Below are 24864 nucleotides of genomic sequence, written 5' to 3' on the forward strand. Positions count from 1 at the left end.
AGATCAGAAGCAGGAGCCAACCTGGAGATCAGAAATACAAGTCAGAGGTCAGAAGTCAAGCCAGGTCAGGACACTGGGAAGTCAAGCATGGGGAAAAGGAGGCACAAGGTACACAGTCCTGAGCATGATGGATCCCACTTGTTCAGACAGCTTCTTGTTCCTGGCTTAAATAGGGCCAGAAGGCCAACAGGTTGCTCTGTGACTCTGCCAGTAGTATCTCAGGGTGAAGCCTCAGCCTGGGGCTGGCCTTCATGGGTCCTGGGTGAGCAGTTGGCAGCAGGTTGCCAAGTGGAGGGTTGAAGCATGGCTGCTCCTGTGGACCTGGGTTTGAGACCAATGGGTCACCATGACAGCTAGCACTGTAGTGTGATATAGAGGGGGGCTGGCTCCATGGACTCTTTTCCTTCCCATCCTTCTGGGAGAAAAATGTACTTCCCTGGGGCACATGAAGGGAATATCCCTTTGTAAAAGGGCAAGAAAGGAACAAACAGAAAGGGAAGAAGGGGCAGCAGGCAGAAGGTTTCTTAGGTTCCACCCCTTTGGGCACACATATTTAAACCCAGGGACAACCCTGAGCAGTGTTAGAAAAGCAATTCCCTTTGTATTCTTAAACTGAAGCTCATATTTTATTTACTTTGAGAACCAATATCTGCATGACATGTATGGTTTGAAAAGCTGTCTCCTGGATTGCATGACATGCCTCAAGGAACCTGAATTCCTATCAATATTATCATGTCACCTCTTCTTTTTAAAAAAAATACAGATAACCAGAAAAGTGAAATACAATGATGTCCTAGAGAAAAGGCCTTACAGTATCCTCACCATCACAGTGCCTGTGGATATGTTAACTGACTACTGTATGTTTGGGAAAGCATGCCTTTAATAAATCTATCCCAGCTGCCTTTAATTTCAATTCCCCAAGTTATTCAGTGTTCAATCACAAAGTCCTGGGGCCAGGCTTCTGTAGAACAACCATAAATAATAATTTACATTGTAGTTTCTAGGGCTCTTAGATTGACTGTACAGTATTCAAAGCTGAGAAAAAAATAATTCTTTCATTTGGGATAAAAACACTACTGATTTAGGAAGCACATGATGAAGTGCTGTAATACAGGAGCATGTTCATTCAGGATAGTTTCCTGCCATCTGAGTAAAACTGGGCCTGTTGTGTATGAGTGCTGTTTATGTGTGGGTTTTATAATGGTGTTTCTTTAAGGAGACACCATTAAGATAAGATCATATATTTTTTTGAAAGTCCTAACCTGGGCTAATAGTGTTACCTCAGATTATTAACAATATAAGAATTTATTAAATGTAACTTTTCACCATCCATCCTATTAACTACTTTTTTTGTACTTCATCGAGCTTCAACAGTGAAACTAGATCCGACTGGTTCTTGACAGTGCTAGTTCAAGTAAATCTGGACAACCTGAATTGGGCCCAGTGTGCTCAGACTGAAACCAAACTCTGCACTTATTTGCACTCATGTAAACCTGGAGTAACTCCATTGAACTGGATTATCTCCACCTGCAGCCTACCCTAGATCTTCACACACAGGTTGCCTTCCACATGAAGATCTCCCCATTCTCCTATTGCGGGCATCTGCTTTAAAAGTGAAATTTTAAACAGCTCTCAGCATTGGCCTAATCCTGCTACCATTGAAGTTAACAGAATTTAAATTGACTTAACTGGGAGCAGAGTTAGGCCAATGCTGAGCACTTTTGAAAATCTCATGCTAAATATTCACAAACTACTGAACCAGTTTTCTTCAAACTTGCCTTGTTTTGTAGATCTCATGGATATTTAATCAAGCCAAGCCTGATGACTATAAGTAATGTGGTATAATTCACTTTATGAAGGTGCTATAGGAAATGCCAATCTTTTTGAATTTTGTTAACTGATAAATAATTTGATAATGTAAAAAAGAGATAATATTTTAAGGCATACAAATAAGGGAATACAGCTGAACATTTAATTTTAACATTGCATTTCCACACTTCAGTGATTTATTACTCAGTCTCAGCATGGTACTAATAGTAGTTTTGAGGGTTTTCTTGTATAGAGTATTTATAATTTCACTGAAAGTGTGAAATGTGTGTATGGTGATTCTTTCGAGGCAAACAAATTTGAATTAGTGCATTCCACTCCAACCTTCATCATCCCTTTCATGACCTCATGCTCTTCCTATAACTATTGCATGATAAATAAAGTATTTCATATATTTATTCCTTCCCATTTGGGTTACTTTGCACCTTCTCACAAAACTTGCTAAAAAGATGATTTCTGTCTTTGAAAAATTCTCAAATCTAGCTTGAATTATTAAAAAGTCAGCAGATCAAATGTGGAAGTTTGATGTAACTGAAAGATTACTCTAGAGATCAGCTGAGAATTAATATGGAGGCTAAATATATCTTTTTTAAGTACAAGATCTCCAATGGATTCATAGGAAATCTTGTACAGCAATTGCTGATGTGGATTATGGCTAGTATCTAACATCACAGTTTCTGTAGAACATAAGAACATAAGAACATAAGAAAGGCCGTACCGGGTCAGACCAAAGGTCCATCTAGCCCAGTATCTGTCTACCGACAGTGGCCAATGCCAGGTGCCCCTGAGGGAGTGAACCTAACAGGCAATGATCAAGTGATCTCTCTCCTGCCATCCATCTCCATCCTCTGACGAACAGAGGCTAGGGACACCATTCTTACCCATCCTGGCTAATAGCCATTTATGGACTTAGCCACCATGAATTTATCCAGTCCCCTTTTAAACATTGTTATAGTCCTAGCCTTCACAACCTCCTCAGGTAAGGAGTTCCACAAGTTGACTGTGCGCTGCGTGAAGAAGAACTTCCTTTTATTTGTTTTAAACCTGCTGCTTATTAATTTCATTTGGTGACCCCTAGTTCTTGTATTATGGGAATAAGTAAATAACTTTTCCTTATCCACTTTCTCAACATCACTCATGATTTTATATACCTCTATCATGTCCCCCCTTAGTCTCCTCTTTTCCAAACTGAAGAGTCCTAGCCTCTTTAATCTTTCCTCATATGGGAGCCTCTCTAAACCCCTAATCATCTTAGTTGCTCTTTTCTGAACCTTTTCTAGTGCTAGAATATCTTTTTTGAGGTGAGGAGACCACATCTGTACACAGTATTCGAGATGTGGGCGTACCATGGATTTATATAAGGGCAATAATATATTCTCAGTCTTATTCTCTATCCCCTTTTTAATGATTCCTAACATCCTGTTTGCTTTTTTGACCGCCTCTGCACACTGCGTGGACATCTTCAGAGAACTATCCACGATGATGCCAAGATCTTTTTCCTGACTCGTTGTAGCTAAATTAGCCCCCATCATGTTGTATGTATAGTTGGGGTTATTTTTTCCAATGTGCATTACTTTACATTTATCCACATTAAATTTCATTTGCCATTTTGTTGCCCAATCACTTAGTTTTGTGAGATCTTTTTGAAGTTCTTCACAATCTGCTTTGGTCTTAACTATCTTGAGTAGTTTAGTATCATCTGCAAACTTTGCCACCTCACTGTTTACCCCTTGCTCCAGATCATTTATGAATAAATTGAATAGGATTGGTCCCAGGACTGACCCTTGGGGAACACCACTAGTTACCCCTCTCCATTCTGAGAATTTACCATTAATTCCTACCCTTTGTTCCCTGTCCTTTAACCAGTTCTCAATCCATGAAAGGACCTTTCCTTTTATCCCATGACAGCTTAATTTACGTAAGAGCCTTTGGTGAGGGACCTTGTCAAAGGCTTTCTGGAAATCTAAGTACACTATATCCACCGGATCCCCCCTGTCCACATGTTTGTTGACCCCTTCAAAGAACTCTAATAGATTAGTAAGACACGATTTCCCTTTACAGAAACCATGTTGACTATTGCTCAAGAGTTTATGTTTTTCTATGTGTCTGACAATTTTATTCTTTACTATTGTTTCAACTAATTTGCCCGGTACTGACGTTAGACTTACCGGTCTGTAATTGCCAGGATCACCCCTAGAGCCCTTTTTAAATATTGGCGTTACATTAGCTAACTTCCAGTCATTGGGTACCGAAGCCGATTTAAAGGACAGGTTACAAACCTTAGTTAATAGTTCCGCAACTTCACATTTGAGTTCTTTCAGAACTCTTGGGTGAATGCCATCTGGTCCCGGTGACTTGTTAATGTTGAGTTTATCAATTAATTCCAAAACCTCCTCTAGTGACACTTCAATCTGAGACAGTTCCTCAGATTTGTCACCTACAAAAGCCAGCTCAGGTTTGGGAATCTCCCTAACATCCTCAGCCGTGAAGACTGAAGCAAAGAATCCATTTAGTTTCTCCGCAATGACTTTATCATCTTTAAGCGCTCCTTTTGTATTTTCATCGTCAAGGGGCCCCACTGGTTGTTTAGCAGGCTTCCTGCTTCTGATGTACTTAAAAAACATTTTGTTATTACCTTTGGAGTTTTTGGCTAGCCGTTCTTCAAACTCCTCTTTGGCTTTTCTTATTACACTCTTGCACTTAAGTTGGCAGTGTTTGTGCTCCTTTCTATTTGCCTCACTGGGATTTGACTTCCACTTTTTAAAGGAAGTCTTTTTATCCCTCACTGCTTCTTTTACATGGTTGTTAAGCCACGGTGGCTCTTTTTTAGTTCTTTTACTGTTTTTCTTAATTTGGGGTATACATTGAAGTTGGGCCTCTATTATGGTGTCTTTAAAAAGGGCCCACGCAACTTACAGGGATTTCACTTTAGTCACTGTATCTTTTAACTTTTGTCTAACTAACCCCCTCATTTTTGTATAGTTCCCCCTTTTGAAATTAAAGGCCACAGTGTTGGGCAGTTGAGATGTTCTTCACCACATCCCACCACAGGGATGTTGAATGCTATTGTATTATGGTTACTATTTCCAAGCGGTCCTGCTATAGTTACCTCTTGGACCAGCTCCTGCGCTCCACTCAGGATTAAATCTAGAGTCGCCTCTCCCCTTGTGGGTTCCCGTACCAGCTGCTCCATGAAGCAGTCATTTAAAGTATCGAGAAATTTTATCTCTGCATTTCGTCCTGAAGTGAAATGTTCCCAGTCAATATGGGGATAATTGAAATCCCCCACTATTATTGGGTTCTTAATTTTGATAGCCTCTCTAATTTCCCTTAGCATTTCATCATCACTATTACTGTCCTGGTCAGGTGGTCGATAATAGATCCCTACTGTTATATTTATACTAGAGCATGTACCTTCAAAAATATTGCGTACAATAGGTTTATTGACTGAACACATTCAGGTTGTTATGGGTTAAAATATCATCCTCTCTGTAAATCAGACTGTTAATTTCCAAAATATCAACTAAATTCTTTTTTCCTTTCCCCTTTTTTGTTTAAACTTAATTTTTTAAATCCAATGTGGCATTCGTGTGACTCATGTTTTTTTCCGTTTGATGCCTGCAATGAACCACAGGATGTGAAGCATTTACTGACTATATTATATAACTTGTAATTCTACAGCTATCAGCAACTATGCCTGGCCAGCTTCAAGTGAATTTCTTCACAGAGTGAGCAGTGCAGCTAATCATGACATCCATCTTTATCTTAAGATGAGATCATTATCTATAATAAGACACCTATTGATTCAAGCTCAAGAAAAGGCATTTTCTGCTACATGCCTTCCACCACTCTAGGATTGTGGAGTTAGCTCCCTGCCTGGAGGTAGAGAGAAAGTGTCAAAGCTTTAAGCATAAAAATCTGTTAAGCATCATCTCATTTTTTTTCATCAGTCCTGATTTTCTTTATCCTCTGTTCAGATCTGTCTGTGTCTGTCTGTCCTATGCTTATGAAAGGTATCAGACAGTCCCAAATACTGACATTTGGGATTTATACACAGAACTTGTACAGCAGAGGGAGCAATAGTCAGGGGCGGCTCTATGTATTTTGCCACCCCAAGTACGGCAGCTTTCGGCGGCATGCCTGTGGGAGGTCCGCTGGTCCGCGCCTTCGGTGTACCCACCACCGAATTGCCGCCAAAGCCGTGAGACTGGTGGACCTCCCGCAGGCATGCCACTGAAGGCAGCCTGACTGCCGCCCTCACGGTGACCGGCAGGGCACCCCCCGCGGCTTGCTGCCCCAGGCACGCACTTGGTGCGCTGGTGCTTGGAGCCACCCCTGGCAATAGTGCAAGCTTCCTTCAGATTATTTAGCCCATCTGCTTCAACCTTGGCTTGGACCTTTAGGGGAGAGAGAATAGTTCAGTCTAAAACATCCATCCATTGCTCCCATATCAGAGGCAAGGGTGCCAGTTTGTGATCTGTGTCTGTGTATGTCTTTCTGGGTGGGAGTTAGGAAGGGTGACCAGATGTCCCAATTTTATAGGGAAAGTCCCAATATTTGGGGCTTTTTCTTATATAGGCGCCTATTACTCCCCACCTCCTGTTAGGGTGACCAGATGAGATGAAGAAAATATTGGGACACATGGTGGGGAGGGGTGTCCACCGGCAGAGGAAAAAAAAAAAGCCGTGTGCTGCCGGTGGAGCAAAATATCGGGACAACCACCCAAATACCGGGACAGTTGCTATTTTATCGGGACGTCTGGTCACCCTTTCCCAATTTTTCACACTTGCTATCTGGTCACCCTAGAGCTAGGAGAGGAGGTTTTGACGGATGTACTTGTCCACTAAAAACTGGATGGAGAATATCAATTTGTATCACATAGATCTGTTCAGCTGGTAGTGATTAAATTACAGTGAACCTAGATGAGGACTCAGCCAGGTGATCTATAGCTAAAAGGTTCCATACCCAATAGCAGTCTCCTGAGACTTCCAATCATCATTTAAGGTCTGATTTCTTTTTTTTTTTTCCCTTGTAAAAAAGCTCATTGTTTTCCTTTCTTTCCGAAGCTCTTCCACTGGGAGGTTGAATAAAGTTAATATCAAATTTTATATTAGAGAATTAGTGAGAGGTTGTTTTGTTTGTTTTGTTTTTTCCACAGACCAAGTAGAAGAGAGGTTCATTTGAATTGTTTCCGGGATATTCCCCTTTCCATTCTGGACAGTTGTGTGTGCGTAAATGTATTTATTTGCCTGCCTGCATACCTGCATACATTCCTACTTAGTCCTGCCAAAAATGCAGGGGACTGGACTACATGACCTATCAAGGTCCCTTCCAGTCCTATGATTCTATGACTCTGGCCAGATTTGCACTAAGGACCTTTGGTCATCTGTCCAGGCAAAAATAAACAAATGGCATTTGTTGCTTCTTCTGTGATAGAACATACGGGGAGTCTTTCTTCTGTGCAGAAGACAGAGCTTCATTGACAACCATGCTTTAGATTCAAGGATGAGTGAGGACTATTTGCTTGACAAAGCAGTTCTCACTCTGCTCTTGATCTCTGACGGGGCTAGTTCTAGCGCTTTGATTCATGCTTACTCAGGCCTTTCAGTCTCTCTCTCAGGCATGGATTGCAATGTGGTGTCTCCTTTAGTGGTGTGACGCTTTATTCCAGGTGTTCTCAAACTTCATTGCACCGTGACCCCCTTCTGACAACAAAAATTACTACATGACCCCAGGAGGGGGGACTGAAGTCTTATCTCACCTAAGCCCCACTGCCCCGGGTGTGGGGGCCAAAGCCAAAGGGCTTCAATCGCAGGCGGGGGAGCCTGTAACATGAGCACTGCCACCCAGGGCTGAAGCCGAAGCCTGAGCCCCTCGAGCTTCAGCTTTGGCCTCGGGCGGTGGGTCTCGGGCTTTGGCTTTGGCCTCGGGCGGTGGGGCCGGGAATTTGGCCCCAGGCCCCAGCAAGCATAATGCCAGCCTTGGCAACCCCATGAAAACATGGTCACAAACCACTTTGGGGTCCCGACCCACAGTTTGAGAACTGCTGCTTTATGCTGTCTTCACAACCTTTTGTATGTCTGCCTGGTTGCAGTGGAACCTTTAGAGCAACAAAGATTCCTGCCGTGCTCAGTTGAAAGGAGTCATATGCTGTACTTAGCACTGCATTGAAACTTTTTAATTGTCTTTTTTCATAGTTTTTTTTATAGTTGCCACTTTCGACCTTTTGAGGCATGGAATCAGCGGCTGAGGATATGTTTTTGTTATTTATCCACAGGCCCCTCCAGCACAGAAAAGACTTAGTGCTCAGTGGTATGGGACTCTGTGTACCCATGTGTAACCGGGTCCTTTCCTCGGCCCCCACCCCTGCTGAGCTCTTTGCTGTTTCAATAAAGCACTGCGAGCCTTTTCTTGATGCAGCACCCATGGCTTTTATTCACACACATTTCCCACCACCAGTGATACTATTTACAGAGCCTTACAGGTCTTACTATTGTTGAGTCTGAAACTCTTTATGAACTGAAACTTAACTCAGACTACATGTCTCTGACTGAAACTTTTAAACCTGTTTATGATTGATTATTATGCATGTGATTTATGATGTTTTAAACATTGTCTGTACTTTTGTGTAAAAACTTCACAAAATAAATCCACTAACTCTTGGCTCACCAAAGCAGCTAACTAGCTTGCAAAGCTTGTGGGTTGTTGTTGAGTTGTTGTCTGATCTTCTCTGTGTTCTCTGGCTCTGCACAAACTCCAGTTACAACTCAACTCCGGGGAAGGCTTTTACTGGAGAAGGGGACTTGCTTTTACCTACCTTTTTGGTCTGCTGCCTCTGTCTGGTGTGCAGTGTCTGGTCTCTGGTGGTGGTCCAGACCACTCATATCTGGCGCCCGAATGCAAGATTTCTCCAGCCAATTCATACTGGACAGTCAGATAAATCGACAGCAGGATAAACGCCAGGGAGGGGCTCTGTCAAGAAGGGATGGTCCATGGACTGGCGTGAGTCTGTGAGAGTGAGCTTGGGATTGTAAATGGAATGGAATGAAGGGAAACAGACAACACAGGAGAGGAGACAGGAATGTCTAGGTGTGTGTGTGTGGGACTGGGGTAACTGGACTGCATTGGCCACCTTGGAGACTGAGGTGAGGTGGTGGGGGCTCTTTCGAACAGGGCTGACTTAAGAGAAGAGGAGCCAGAGATAAAAAAGACCATCCGGGACAGTTTATGTACTGGTTTTGTTGGGACACAGCAGCAGAGCTGTGGAAATCTTTGATTATGGCAGTCAGGACCTGCGATCAGCTCCTCTGTGAGGAAGATCTTGTGTGGATCGTCATACAACCATTTGACGTGCACTGAGAAACCTGATTTGCCCTGATTGCATTGAAGGCTCCTTCTATGTCTCCTTTCTATGTTGATGGCAAGCATTTCACCTCTATGGCAGACACCTCTGAGGGGGACCTCGGCATCACCGCACAGGGGGCACAGCACCTGGCTGGCAACGCCCGAGGCTGCCCAGGCTTGCGCTGGCCCGCCAGTTAGACAGTTGTATGCTTTTACCCGTACCATTTTACCCAGTACCGTACCAGCTTACCCACAGCAGTCGAGAGCCTGGCCACACTGGGCTGGGACCTGCTGGGGAGGAGCCTGCCTATGCCGAGCTGCGCTCCTGCCTCCTCTGCCCCGTGGCCTTTCTCGCCCAGGGCTCACACGGCGGCAAGGGTCCTGGCACCCGCACGCTCGCACCCACGACGCTCAGGCATTCGCTCCTACTGCTCCTCCTATTGCCTGCTATACAGCACATGTCAGCTGAAAGCATCAGCGAAATCAATTAAATCCGCCTCTTAACAAAATTAAACAAAATAAAGGTGTGGAATTTCGTGCCTGGTGCCCCATTCTTTGCTTCAAAAATTTTTTTTGGCAAAAAAAAAAAAGCTTTTTTGTTTTTGCCCTTGTTTGACTTCTTTTGCTGACTTCATTGTGCTTTTGCTACTGCTATGCTTACTGCTGTGCTGCCAAGATCCTAGAGACATTGTATGCACCCATTGCATCCCTCCTACTCATGATTCAGACTCAGATTACGGACCCACTTGTTTTGTGTCCTGTCCTTGGCTGTTTAGGACTGGGCCACTCACATTTTACACCCTACCCCCCCCAGTAGCCCCAAAGTTGGAGCGAATGAATAGGAGCTAGCTTACATGGGCTACATTGGCTAAAAACAGGGTAAACAAAAAGTGGCTGGCCCCACTTTGGTCCCTTCCCACCTTCACCCGCCCTACCGTGTATGTGGATTATCCCTATCCCCTTTCTCTATGGACTCCCCCTTTCCCCCCTTCAAAGGCTACTTGCTGTGCTGATGCTTGTGGGAGGGGGAGGGGATCATATGACCAGTTTCTCTCCCACAGGCTCCTCTGCCCAGGCTCTTCCTTTTTGAAGCCTCCCAAGTTTCGTCCAGCTCGCCGGAAGAAAGAACAGATCCACCCACCCCACCAGGGGGGCCTGGGCCTGGGCAAAAAGTCTGGGCGACGCCTCCCCTCGAAGTTTACTGGACCCACCAGGTTCTTTCTTTTAACAACTAAGCACCCAGACTGCAGTGTTCCTGGATGGATCCACCACACTCACCACAGCCAGCCGCCGCCAGGGACCACAGTGGAGGGACCAGCCAGCCTTGCCACACACTGGACACACTCTCTGGACCAGTGGACCACCTTACCTCTTTCACATCAGACTTAAAATTTTTCGGAAAAAATGAGGACCTTTTATTTCTGACAACTGTATGTTTTTATATTGCCTTTTTAGTTTTTTTCTGCTTATGAAGATAATGCTTTTATTAGATATTCCACGAGGTTAAAAGAATAAAGAAACACATCACACATGGGACAAAACAGGAGTGCCAATTAACAGATACAGATATCTATAACAACAAATCAGACATCACTGTGTTTTGTTAAAGAAAAGAAAAAAAAAGGAACCAGTAAATGCACCAATCTAAGGGAAATGGCTAGAAACTAACCTCTGGCCAGCCACCTTATGATTGGTGGGGAGCCTTATGGAATGGGTTGCTGGATTTGTTTGGTGGTAAAAAACCTCTTGGTGGGTATTTGGGGGCCAAGTAAATCCTTATAATACTGTGTTGCTGTATTAATTTTTTAACCTGTTTTTTATCCTGAATCTTGATTGATTATATGTGACCATTATGATCTGTTAATCACTTTGTTTACTTCTGTGTATAAACATTGATGTATCTCCTCTTTTACAGGGAGTCTCTCCCAGCCTGGAGACTACCCTTTCCCTGGCCATTCCCCCCTTGCTCTGGCTGCCAGCCAGCCTTTATGGCTCTTCAACCAGCAGGCCCACAGGTGCAGCCAGTTCCAGAGGCCAGGCACCAGACTTCTCCCCAGCCCCAATCTATTTCCCCTGATTGGGGCTGGCTGAGCAGGGGCTAATTAGGTGCCCTTGCAGCAGCACCCTGCGACACCATGCTAATGATTTATTTTCTATAGACCACTTATTTCTTTATTAAATCAAAAATTCACCTACCACAAACCATTGTGTTTGAAATTTTATTGTATTTTAGAGGCACTAGATCTTGGGTTTGCCTATCAATGTGGTCAATTTCCAAATACAATGTTCTCCTCATTTCAGTGGCATGTTTAGAGTTAGTGGGGCCCTGTGTGCAGCTTCATTTTTGGGGCCTCCCCCTTGGGACCCAGCCAAGAAAAAGAACATTCTCTCTTACCACCACCACCCCCGTTTTCATTCTTTTTTTCTTCATCCTCCTCCTATATTGTAAGTCATGGGAAGTAAATGAAAATAAAGTGAGGTACCTTGATTGGGGCAGAGGGTTGGGGTGCAGGAGGAGGTGTGGGGTGGTCTCTGGGAGGAAGTTTGCGTGCAGGCTCTGGGATGGGGCAGGGAGTTGGGGTGTGGGCGAGGGTGCAGGGTGCAGGCTCTGGGAGGAAGTTTGGGTGCAGGGTTTAGGCTCTGGGCTCAGGCAGGCGGTTGGGGTGCGGGAGAGGGGCAGAGGGGTGGTGCGTCTCCCAAAGCAACCGGCACCCCCCCTCTGGCAGCGGTTCCTAGGCGGGGGAGGGATCAGGGAGTCTCCGTGTTCCACTGCCCGCCGGCACTGCCCCTGCATCTCCCATTGGGTGCAGTTCACGGCCAATGGGAGCTGCAAAGTTGGCACTCGGGGCGGGGGCAGCGCACAGGAACATGCCGGCCGCTTCCAGGAGTGAAGCAGCATGGAGAGAGGGAGGCAGAGCAGGCAGGGAGCCGCCTTAGCTCTGCTGCTGGCACATCTATGCGTGCCCCCTGTGGGGGAGGAGGGCAGCGGGTCTCTGTGCACGGAGCCGCCTCTCACCCACCAGGGATCCGCAGAGACGTGCCAGCAGCCAGCCACTTCTGGGATCGGTGTGGGGCAACTGGCCACGGCATGCAGGCATCCTGCCTACCTGAGCCCTGCTGCGCCGCCAGCTGGGACTCAGGGGCGGTTGTCAGATATTTGTCCTGCATTTTGGGGGCCTCCCTGTTGTTGGGGGCCCTGTGCCACTGCACAGTTTGTTTCATGGAAAATCCACTTCTGCCTCATGGGTGTTTGGAGCAGGTGTAACTGAAGCAGGAGTTCTCTAGTAGTTCTGTCAGGGAAACATTGATACTTAGTTTCTAAAGACTAACTCCTTTGGAACAGTGCTGCTCTTATTGCATGTTTGGGAAAATCTTGCCTTGATATAAAAATGTATCAAAATGTAGTAAGTGAGTTTCAAACAAATGGAGTGTACAGCTGTCTCTGGTAAATAATGGTTTGATTTTGCAAAGTACAAGGTATGTTCTCATGGTCTTTCAGTAGCTCCTGGTTTCTTCTTTATGCTTTATATTTTGTTGCTGGGTCAGTAGTGAGCAGAGTTATCATGGCCTCATGCAGATTTGATATGCTTTGCCTCTTGTAGAAAAGAAAGTGCTTACTGTGTCAACAGCATCCCTTGGGTTGGCAGAAAAGGTGCTAGGAACTACTGTGTGTGCTTTTTCCATTTTTGTTAGTTTGCTTGCTGAAAGTTGTGGAGAGAATATTAGTATCTTTTAAAAAGCGGGGTAACAGATTTTTTTATATATATAATAAATGCTGTATTTTACTAATAGATTTTTTTAAAGCTGCATTTGATATGTATTTGACAAATAGCTCTATAACACTAATCCTCCTCTTTGTCACTCTAAGACAGAAAGTTGTTCCATTCATGGCTCCTAATTAGCTGGAAAAATACTTGCTTGGTATAACTAAGAGTGTGTTTTGTCCTTGAGCATTTGGTTGTTAGCCTGCTGAGGACCTTGATTTAGCCCCATAGTCTGATGGCTCATGCATGCTGCATTGTAATCTTGCAACATTTGTATGATTCTGGTGCATAACAGGGTCTCTTTACATAAACTGGAAAAACTTAATATTGTTAATCAAGAAGGGCTGCATCTTTAGAAGCAATTTGGAGTTAGAAAATGGAGTTAGCCATTCGATGAAGGGAGGAAATGAGATCTGTGTTTTAAAAAGAGGGCTTGATCTTCAGCTGCTCTGCCTTTCCACCTTCCCTGTTTCTAGGCAGCCAGGAGTAGAGCCAGTCCAAGCATAAGATAGGGCAGCCCCAGGGCTGGTCTAACACTGGCTGGAAAGGTCTCCTACTAATATGCCCAGAACACAGCAAGATCTGGGCACACTCCGTACAGATGCATCTCCATTTCAGACTGTCTTGACATAGCCACTACACAGAGATAGTAAGCAAGTGGCCTAAAGCCTGCTACCTGGAGAGTCCCTTAAATCAGGGGAATTATCAGCTGCTCCCATAAGGCAGCTTTACATCCTCTTTGAACTGCTGGCGAAGTGCGAATGGGATTAGTGTGGGCTGAACATGTGGCCCAATGTTTGGAAAATATATAAGAAGGGGAGAATTGCTTGAAAATAAGCCATTTATTCATATTTTTCACTTCAATAAAATTAGTGACCTGAAAATATGATTCATTCTGGGCAGGTTACATTTATGACCTTGGGTATCTTAAATTTATGCCACCATGATTGAATCCATTCACAGAATCATAGCAATTGGAAATGAAAAAATCCAGTCCAAGCCCTGTCAATGCATGATTGCTCCATAAAGTATATTGTCAAGTACTTCGACCCATCTGGTTATTAACATGTATTATTATTAATAATAATATAACTTGGATAGCAAAATATACTGTATAAATATAGGATATGACCCTGCAAAACTGTTTAACAGGCTGGCAGGAGATGCTCCCACAGTAAAATTGACTCACTGGTGAAGATGGGTCAATGTCCCACCTGGATATTAAAGAGGTCAGAGTGGCTGAGTAGTCCTTGGGGAGGAACTCTGAGCCTCGGAGTGGATTGTGGAGGAGCTTGTCTAGAATAATTTAAAGTACCCTATTTTCCGGGGTATAAGGCGACGGGGCGTATAAGACGACCCCCTAATTTTACAGTTAAAATATAGGTTTTGGCCTATATTCCCCCTATAAGACGACCCCCCCCTTCCGAGGGGGGGAGCCCAGAGCCTTTTAAATCCCAGCCGCAGCCGGGAATCAGAGGGCTCTGGGCTGCCCGCTGCGGCGGGGAGCCCAGAGCCTTTTAAATCCCAGCTGCGGCGGGGAGTCAGAGGGCTCTGGGCTGCCCGCTGCGGCAGGGAGCTCAGAGCCTTTTAAATCCCAGCCGCGGCGGGGAATCAGAGGGCTCTGGGCTGCCCGCTGCGGCGGGGAGCCCAGAGCCTTTTAAATCCCAGCCGCGGCCGGGAGTCAGAGGGCTCTGGGCTGCCCGCTGTTTATACCCGGCGTATAAGACGACCCCCGATTTTTGGGGGTTGTTTTTTAATATAGAAAGTCGTTTTATACGTCGGAATATACGGTAACCATGAATAAAGTCAGAAGGGGATATGTTTGGATCACATGGTGGAAGGCTCCTACTCACAACTTACTCTTAAAAGAGCTAGTTGAGGCATTCACTGGACCATTAATGTTAATTTTGAGTAAGGGCGGTCTACACTACAGCCAGGATCGATGCTCTGAGATCGATCCACCAGCAGTCGATTTAGCAGGGTCTAGTGGAGACCCACCAAATCGACAGCAGATCACTCTCCAGTTGACCCCTGTACTCTACCCCCAACGAGAAGAGTAAGGTAAGTCAACGGGAGAGTTTCTCCCATAGACCCCCTCTGCAGAGTAGACCCCATGGTGACTCGACCTAAGGTACGTCGACTTAGCGTAGATCAATTTACAGTGGTAGTGTAGACAGAGCCTAAGTCTTGGAACACTGGGGAAGTTCCAGAAGTCTGGAAGAACACTAATGTGCCAATATTTTAAAAGGGCAAATGGAGTGACCTGGGTAATTATAGTACTGTTAGTCTGACATCAGTCCCGGCCAAGATAATGGAGCAGCTGATATGGGATTTGTTTAATAAAGAATTGAAGGAGGGTAATACGATTAATGCCAGTTAACATAGGTTTATGGAAAATATATCCTGTCAAACTAACTTGATTTTTTTATGAGATTACACGTTTGGTTGATAAAGATTATAGTGTTGATATTAATAGACTTCTCTAAGGCATTTGACTTGATACCACACAACATTTTGATTAAAAAGTTAGAACAATATAAAATTAACATGGCACACATTAGATTATTAAAAGCTGGCTAACTAATAGGTCTCAGAATGTGATTGTAAATAGGGAATCATCGTCGAGCGGGTGTGTTTCTAGTGATTGGTTCTTGGTCCAACTCTATTGAATACTTTTATCAATGCCCTGGAAGAAAACATAAAATCATCACTGAAGTTTGCAGATGACACAAAAATTGAGTGGTAAGGAAGGAACAGGACAGGTCACTGATACGGAATGATCTGGATTGCTTGGTAAGTGGGCGTAAGCAAACAATATGTGTTTTAATATGGCTGAATGTAAATGTATACATCTAAGAATAAAGAATGTAAGCCACTTACAGGATGGGAGACTATATCTTGCGAAGCTGTGATTCTGAAAAAGATTTGGGTGTTGTGGCGAATAATGAGCTGAACATGAGCTCCCAGTGTGATGCTGTGGCCAAAAGAGCCAATGCGATCCTGGGATTCATAAACAGGGAATCTTGAGTAGGAACAGAGAGGTTATCTTACCTCTGTATTAATTACCACTGCTTGAATACTGTGTAACAGTTCTGGTGTCTACAATTCAAGAATGATGTTGATAAATTGCAGAGGATTCAGAGAAGAGCCATAAGAATGATTAAAGGATTAGAAAATATGCCTTATAATGTAGATTCTAAGAGCTCAATCTCATAGATTCATAGACTTTAAGGCCAGAAGGGATCATCATGATCATCTAGTCTGATCTCCTGCACATGGCAGGCCAAAGAACCTCACTCACCCACTCCTGTAGTAGACCCCTAATCTCTGCTTGAGTTACTGAAGTCCTCAAATCATGATTTAAAGACTTCAAGTTACAAAGAATGCACCATTTACTCTGCCAAATATGACCATCAGTTAGACCCTGAGCATGTGGGCAAGACCTACCAGGCAGATACCTGGGAAAGAATTCTCTGTAGTAACTCAGAGCACTCCTCATCCAGTGCCCCATCTCTGGCCACTGGGGAATTTTGCTACAACCAGTCGCAGATGGGCCACATACCATTGTAGGCAGTCTCATCATTCCATTCCCTCCATAAACTTATCAAGTTCAGTCTTGAAGCCAGTAGTTTTTTTGCCACCGCTGTTCTCTCCTTGAAAGACTGTTCCAGAACTTCACTCTGATGGTTAGAAATCTTCATCTAATTTCAAGCCTAAAGAGATTGATGGCCAGTTTATATCTATTTGTTCTTGTTTCAACATTGGCACTTAACTGAAATAACGCAGTCATATCTCCCCTCGGCCTTTATTTGGGTAGGCTAAACAAGCCAGGTTCCCTGAGTCTCTTCTCATAAGGTAGGTTTTCCATTCCTCTGATCATCCTATTTAGTTTAACAAAGAGAAGATTAAGGGATGACTTGATTACAGTATATAACTACCTAGATGAGGAACAAGTATTTGATAACGGGCTCTTCATTCTAGCAGAGAAAGGTATAACTAGGGTGACCAGATGCGAATTCTAAAATATTGGGACCGCCGCAGGGGGAGCGCCTTTTCAATTGTTACACTCACCGTCCGGGTCTTCGGCGGTACTTCGGCGGAGGGTCCTTCAGTCGCTGAAGTCTTCGGTGGCATTTTGGTAGCAGGTAATAAACCTTGCCGCCAAAGAAAGAACTATCCGCTGTCGAAGACCATCAGTGACTAAAGGACCTCCGCTGAAGTGCCGCCAAAGACCCAGACGGGTGAGTGTAACAATTGAAAAGGCACTCCCGCCACCTAAGCAACGAGAAAAAAAAAAAAGCGCCCGAAACAAAATATTGAGACAAATGGTACAGTCGGGATGCGGGACAAACTGCTCGATATCAGGACAGTCCCGATTTTATAACTGAATCCAGTGTCTAGAAGTTGAAGCTAGACAAATCAGACTGGAAATAAGGCAACACATTTTTAACAGTGAGGATAATTAATAATTGGAAGAATTCCAAGGGTTGTGGTGGATTCTCTATCACTGGCAACTTTGAAATCAAGAGTGACAGTTTTTCTATGAAATATGCTCTAGGAATTATTTTGAGGAAGTTCGCTGGTCTGTGTTATACATGAGGTCAGAATAGACGATTGCAATGGTCCCTTCTGGCCTTGGAATCTGTGAATCTTATAAGCAATCCTCACTCAAGTCATCCCATTGAGGTTAATGGGACTACTTGTAAGAGCAAAGACTACTCTTGTGAGTAAGATTTTTGCAGGATATGGCCCATAGGGCAATTCGCATTTCTTGTTCCAGTGAGCTCAAAATCTAAGATTGTCGAGACAAATAAATTCAAGACATTGGAAAACAAGAGAAGACAAGGAATGAATTTTGTGCACTTTGTAAATAGCTGAACACAAAGGGACAGATTGTGCCAATTAGGCAGGGGCCTAAATTAGGGGTGGTACAACAGCCATACTGTCCCCAGGCACAGAAGAGACTGTGACATGTCTATGCTTGTTTTTCCTATTAAAAGAAACTTGGTATCAGCATATATTCTAATATATATCTGTCAATTCCAGTAGCATAGTGAGCATTGATGTGCGATAATGCTTTGTTTCAGAGTAGCAGCCGTGTTAGTCTGTATCCGCAAAAAGAACAGGAGTACTTGTGGCACCTTAAAGACTAACAAATTTATTGTAGCATGAGCTTTCGTGAGCTACAGCTCACTTCTTCGGATGCATAGAATGGAACACACAGACAGGAGATATTTATACATACAGAGAACATGAAAAGGTGGAAGTATGCATAACAACAGGAAAAGTCTAATCAATTGAGATGAGCTCTTATCAGCAGGAGGAAAAAAAACTTTTTGAAGTGATAATTAAGATGGCCAATAGAAGGTGTGAGGAGAACTTAACATAGGGAAATAGATTCAATTAGTGTAATGACCCAACCATTCCCAGTCTTTGTTTAGGCCAGAGTTAATTGTATCTAATTTGCATATTAATTCGAGTTCAGCAGTTTCTCTTTGGAGTCTGTTTTTGAAGTTTATTTGTTGCAAAATTGCCACCTTCAAGTCTGTCACTGAGTGGTTAGAGAGGTTGAAGTGTTCTCTCACTGGTTTTTGAATGTTATGATTCTTGATGTCAGATTTGTGTCCATTTATTCTTTTGCGTAGAGACTGTCCGGTTTGGCCAATGTACATGGCAGAGGGGCATTGCTGGCACATGATGGCATATATCACGTTGGTAGATGTGCAGGTGTACGAGCCCCTGATGGCGTGTCTGATGTGATTAGGTCCTATGATGGTGTCACTTGAATGGATATGTGGACAGAGCTGGCATCGGGCTTTGTTGCAAGGATAGGTTCCTGGGTTAGTGTTTATGTTGTATGGTGTGCGGTTGCTGGTGAGTATTTGCTTCAGGTTGGGAGGCTGTCTGTAAGCGAGGACTGGCCTGTCTCCCAAGATCTGTGAGAGTGAGGGATCATCTTTAAGGATAGGTTGTAGATCTTTGATGATGCACTGGAGAGGTTTTAGTTGGGGGCTGTAGGTGATGGCTAGTGGCGTTCTGTTATTTTCTTTTTTAGGCCTGTCCTGTAGTAGGTGACTTCTGGGTACTCTTCTGGCTCTGTCAATCTGTTTTTTCACTTCAGCAGGTGGGTATTGTAGTTTTAAGAATGCTTGATAGAGATCTTGTAGGTATTTATCTCTGTCTGAGGGATTGGAGGAAATATGGTTGTATCTTAGAGCTTGGCTGTAGACAATGGATTGTGTGGTGTGTCTGGGATGGAAGCTGGAGGCATGTAAGTAAGTATAGTGGTCAGTGGGTTTCCGGTATAGGGTAGTATTTATGTGACCATCGCTTATTAGTACAGTAGTGTCTAGGAAATGGACCGCTTGTGTGGATTGGTCTAGGCTGAGGTTGATGGTGGGATGGAAATTGTTAAAATCACGGTGGAATTCCTCCTGCTACAAGGTAAGTAAACTTTATTCACAAGTCACAATTTTGGGGAACTAAGACAAAGAGATGTTAAACGACTTCTGCAGTTCTGCAAGTCCATGGCATGCTTTTCATTTGCTTGTGTTTTTAAACCTCTGAGTTCACAGATGTGCAATGAACTTGTTTAAGGCAATGTTTGCTAAAGGTAGCAAAGGTTGGGGATTTGAAACAGCTTGTTTGACTCTTGAGGAGTCTTGTCAGCTAGTACAGCCTTTGATATTTGTATATTACTGCCAGTTCTTCCAGAGTAATGGAACACAAATAAACTGTAGCAGACTCTAATTTGTGAGGAGCTGCTAGTTTAGTATATGTGGGACTTAAAGTGGAAATGGCTATGCAGTCCTTTATTTTTATCAAATCTTATCTCCCCCAATTTCTTACAGAAGAGCAGGGCAGAAGAGTAGTACAAGATTTGCACATTTTCAACAATGAGGACTGACAGCTGCGGTAATGGTTATTAGCTCACAGGAGATAGTGCAAGTGTACTGCATTCCCTACAAATGCACACACCCCCATTACTAAGATGACTGCCCTTTAGGTCTTGTCAGGAGAAATGTCTGTTGTCAGCGGATCAAGAATCTCTATTGACTAGCAGTCTTGGATATATGCGGCAACAAAATGGTGATGTTTATTACCAAAGTGATATTCTGTGGAACTATGGGCACTTTCCAGGATAGATTTGTAACCCACACACCTCCTGGATGTGGTATTCTGTCCCCTCTAGTGGCACTGAGACCACTTAGAGATTAATGAGTTTGCTACAGCCTTGGATAAGGACTAAATGGCTTTTAGCTCATACAGCAGAGGCTCATGCATTTAGCTGCAGAGGTCCCAGTTTCGATCCCGACCACTGAGGTCTGTCGATGTTACAGACTCACTTGCAAAAACCTGAGCTGTTTTCTTTGTTAGCATGAATTATTGCAAATACATGGTAATTTTTGTTACTCAGACAGTTCAGTCTCTCAGCCCCAATGTTCTGAAATATTTGGGGCCTTGTCTGTACTACTAAATAGAGCCATTACTGACAACAGTTGTTTGCAGCTGAAGTGGTGCTGAGCAGTTTGTCTACACTTGTCTACAATTGAACTTGGCCTGTATCCAACACCGGTTCACCTGAAAACTGGGTTAGCATCTGTTGTCAGCAGCAGTTCTATTTTGTAGATCAGACAAAGGCCTAAGACTCTGTAAAATACAAACCTGTGCTATGTTATCATTGTGTGCAAATTTGCTTGACTACAAACTGACACTTTCCAAGATACATCTGAAAATGTTCAGTAATTCAAATGCTTTACACAGGATCTTGTGGCTTGTTGAATTCTCAGTTAGTGTGATGTTTGAGATAAGAAACTCTTGTTTGCAACCAGTATCTAACTGAATGCATATTTACAAATTAAAAACGTGTTGCTTCAAATGGGTAATATTAAAGGTTTGTATCAGCACACATGACTGCTGATTATTGCTATTATCTGCTATTATTATTGACTTTCTGGGTTGTCACCTTGCAGGCTATCATTAATCAACAGTCTGTATATTTCATATGCAGTATCAGTGTGCTGGCTTCTGGACAAATATGCAATTTGTGGTAGTAATTTATCCGTAGGCAGATAAAAATTTACTAAGGGGTATTTCCTAGATGTTTTGTGTTTGATATCTGGTAAGATGATCTTCTTATTTTTTTACACACTGTCCCTCCATACAGATCTCTCTGCACAGGCAGGGCTGCTGTAAGCTTCCAAATATGATCCCCTGCCAAAGCCTGATATGACAGCTATGCGAAACAGCACAGAGAGCTCCTCCTTCCCTCTCTCTGGAACTGCCTGCATTAGTAACCATCCGTAGATAATGCTGACTTGTGATCTTATTTCATATAGATATATAATCAGTGATTCCAGGATTCAAACTCAAAGGCATTGCCTTTGACTAATATTAGACCTGGCACAAGCAGTACTATCAGCTACCTCTCCACTGCACATAGGCAGACATTGACAGTTTGCCATTTTAGTTTTGATGTGCTGCGACAGCATGTTTTCCAAATCCCATGTATTTTTAAAACAGGTTTCAAAGGAAGACTTGGATTTTTTTAGTTTATCTATACAAGCTAAGTTAGTTTCTTAACTGTGAAACACTATGTTCAGTGGATAATGTGATTAAAACTGCATTTTGATTTCTGTAAATAATGCTTCTTGTAGTTTGTAAAAGAGGGGGTTGTTTTATTTAAATAGATACTTTTGAAAAACCTGCATACAGACTACAGTGTAGTAATTTTGCAGGTTTAGTGTTCTGAGAAACAGAATAGCTGCTGAGCTCTGTTGCTGCAGGCTCTCAGGAATGTCACTCACAGAACATTCCTTCCCTGGGCAGCCAAGTTTGGAAGTCAGTTAATTCCTGGGTGCAAACGAGTGTGTTTGTGTGGAGGGAGACAATGAGAACAGAAGGCTTTGTTTTCTGTGTCTATCTATAACAATCGGTGAAAGCATCTCCTTGCATCCTGCAGAAGACAGGTAAAAGACAGCTGAATGATCTGTATTAGATATCTCAGAGGAAGTAGAAAAATGGTGGGGGTGAGTATGGGGGTGGAGTGGCAGGGGAAAGGGAGAAAGGGAGTGTACCAGAGTGCCTGTGATTGGTAAGCTTCGCAAAGGCATCTGCCAGCGGGACTTCAGTGGAATGTGAAACCAAATCATTTACAAGTTAAAGATAGACGCAGAATACACAGCATGTTGAGCCAGGATTAAATTCATCCCTCTCTGCCTAGCTTCTCACAGAGTTCTGTTTTGTCAGCTTTTCTCTGCCTACGTTAAGGACTTTATTAGTACTTCTTTAAATATAAAACAACTCTGGATTCATTGGAATTATTAAGGTGGCAAAGGAAATCATGGTGCATACTGAAGGGTAAGTAGAAAGTTGTCTTTTGGCTATAACTTCATTACAGCAAGTTCATGGGGCTTTTGTGTCTTGGGATTCAGGACAGTTCAGCAGTATATTTAAGATGAGGTATGTTTTTAGGTAATGTTCCTTGTTGCCATTTATGATTTATTTAGATGTTATATTTCAGCGAGCTGGAATTACACAACTGTACTTGTTTTGACATGGTTAATACATTTGACACTTTCATAATCTCAGCATTATAATTGTGAATGGAGTTTTCCTGTGATTGTTTCCTTACCCATAATTTTAGTTTATTCATCAGTAAGGTTTTCTGTTTGTTGTTGTAAACCGTGCTTCACCAAAGTTGAAATAAACTTATTTTTCCATGATTGGGAGGGTAATCATTACTGTAGTGTTCTTCTGATTGTGAATTGTTCATCGTTTCACTTATTTGCCATTTTCTAATGTGTAAATTGTGAACACAAAACAGGTTTCATTACTTATACTAGTCGTCCGTTCCCCCCACCCCACCCCCAATGCTATTACTTGTCATTGTATAACTTTCACTGTGGGCTGTTTTGTTTTCTCTCAACAAAGTCATTTTTAAGTTAATTCAAAAATATGGCAATATTTCCTTAAAAAGTGTGGAAATATAGAAAGGTTTAGGATGTCATTGTTCTATTTAACCATTTATCAAAAATAAGTAGGTACTATATCTCACAGATGTGCTGTTTTACTGAGCAGAGATACTTTGAGCTTGTGTTAAATAATTTCTTATATGTTTCTGACAAAGCTGATGTTTTTGTATGAGACAAAATGGGCTTTTTAATATCAGAAAGTCAGCAAGGCGTTTGTTTCCTAGTAAGAACTTGTATTCCAAGGATTTCATATAAAACTGATTTTTTAACAGAATTTTGGAAATGCATGTATCATTTTTCAGTGTACTGTGTGAAAATTTGACTTTTGTAAAATGTAATTCCTGGTTTAAACTTTTGAGTCAGCATACCCAAATTTATACAGAATTTCTTCTGCATAAATGCTGCCCATAATAGTCATAAGGAGCAGGGTGCTTTTTATAGAAGTTCTGCCATTCTTGTTTATAGACTGTGTAGCTTAAGAGTTATTTAATGCTACAAGTCAGTCTTTGCCTTGCAAAATATACTGAGCTGCACTTGACTGAAAATAGAAACATCTCTCTTTCATTTGAAGGAAAGATGAGGTACCTAGTAGCTGTTACCCCTTTGCTGATTGACTGATTTCATTTATATCAATCAACTTGCCAGAATTTTGTAATATCGTTGGCATCTTTTGTGTCAGCAAGTCAAATAAAAGATAATTTCTGCTTTGATTATGTAGGTTGTATTGAATTGCATGAGTTAAATCAAGAGGTGGGGGTGTGGGAGAAACTGCAGAACTCAAGTCAAATCTGAAAACAAATGTAAGAAGTAATGACAAATATGCTACTATGGTCTTGGGGCAGATGCTCTGCATTGAAGTCCGTGGAGCTATGACAGTTCACACCCGCTGAGGATCTGCCCCATGGCGCTCTTGTAGCTAGGTCTTATTCTACAATGGTTATTTACATTATAGCATTATTGTAGAAAAGTGTTATTTCTTAGCTGATGAAAGATAAAGAAACAGACGTAACTTTGACAAGAAAGGATGGTATTGTAAGTGAAGCAACGAACTAGGACACAGGAGATCTCTGTGCCTTTGGAAAAGTCATATAATCTCTCTAAGCCTCTGTGAAAAGAAAAATAATATCTTCCTCACACCCTTTGTCCATTTTGTCTATTTATATTGCAAAGTCTACGGGCCAGGGACTGTCTCTTATAGTGCCTAGCACAATGGGGTTCTGTTCTCAGGTGGTGCCTTAAGGTACTATTGTAATACAAATATAATAAGAGCTTAGGGTTGTTGGCTCTCTAGATGAGTGTGTGGATTTCTGTGTTTTTTTGTTAAGTCCCAAACTTGAAAGAGGGAGGCTGACAATAAGAGCTGAGAGAAAATCAGAATTTTCATCTCTGAAGAAATTCTGATGTTTTAATATTTTGTTTTCATCTCAAATTGGGATGAAAATGTTTGATATTTCAACTTGTCATGCAACAAAATATTCCTAAACATTTTGAAAGCATGAAACAATTTGTTTTGACATCTTTGATCAAAATCAAACATTATGGAGAGACAAGCTGGGTGAGGTAATATATTTTATTGGACCAGCTTCTGTTGGTGTGAGAGGGAAAATTTTGAGCTATACGGAACTCTTCTTCTGCAACAAACATTTTGACATTCGCAAATATTTTGTTTCAGTTTGTTGAATGTTTTATTTTGAGTCAGTTCAACATTAAACTTCATTGCTGTATTGTGGTGCTTTGCCTCACGGGAGTTGTAGTACTGAAGTATGATATCCCCATTCTTCCTTATGGGCGAGGCTCCTGGGCTCGACTAAGCATCCACAGTCATGTAACACCCATGATGCACCGTACAGCATTGTCAGAGGGAAGTGCACATTGCATCCTGGGACATGTAAACCCTAAGGAATCCAGCCCATATGAGAGAATGGGGGCCAAACCTACAACGTCCATGAGGCAAT

The 24864-nt window shown here is 42.7% G+C and overlaps 1 protein-coding gene across 40 annotated transcripts in view; it reads left to right on the forward strand.

The window, feature by feature from the left end:
• The window catches only part of DTNA (dystrobrevin alpha), a 323219-nt gene that overhangs the window by 66928 nt on the left and 231427 nt on the right, over nucleotides 1-24864 (forward strand). Inside the window, exon 1 of one of the 40 annotated variants that reach the window (XM_039522838.1) lies at nucleotides 21879-21904. The exons of 38 other annotated variants lie outside the window; for them this stretch is intronic. Coding sequence is in view for 1 of the 2 variants with exons in the window: in XM_039522828.1 (XP_039378762.1) it covers nucleotides 22279-22295 (17 nt within the window). In the remaining variant the exon portion in view is untranslated. Of the gene's footprint in view, nucleotides 1-21878; nucleotides 21905-22079; nucleotides 22296-24864 lie in introns of those variants that run through there. One more of the 40 variants, XM_039522828.1, reaches the window with a different exon arrangement.

Source organism: Mauremys reevesii, linkage group 2 (assembly GCF_016161935.1).
Source record: "Mauremys reevesii isolate NIE-2019 linkage group 2, ASM1616193v1, whole genome shotgun sequence".
NCBI lineage: Eukaryota > Metazoa > Chordata > Testudines > Geoemydidae > Mauremys > Mauremys reevesii.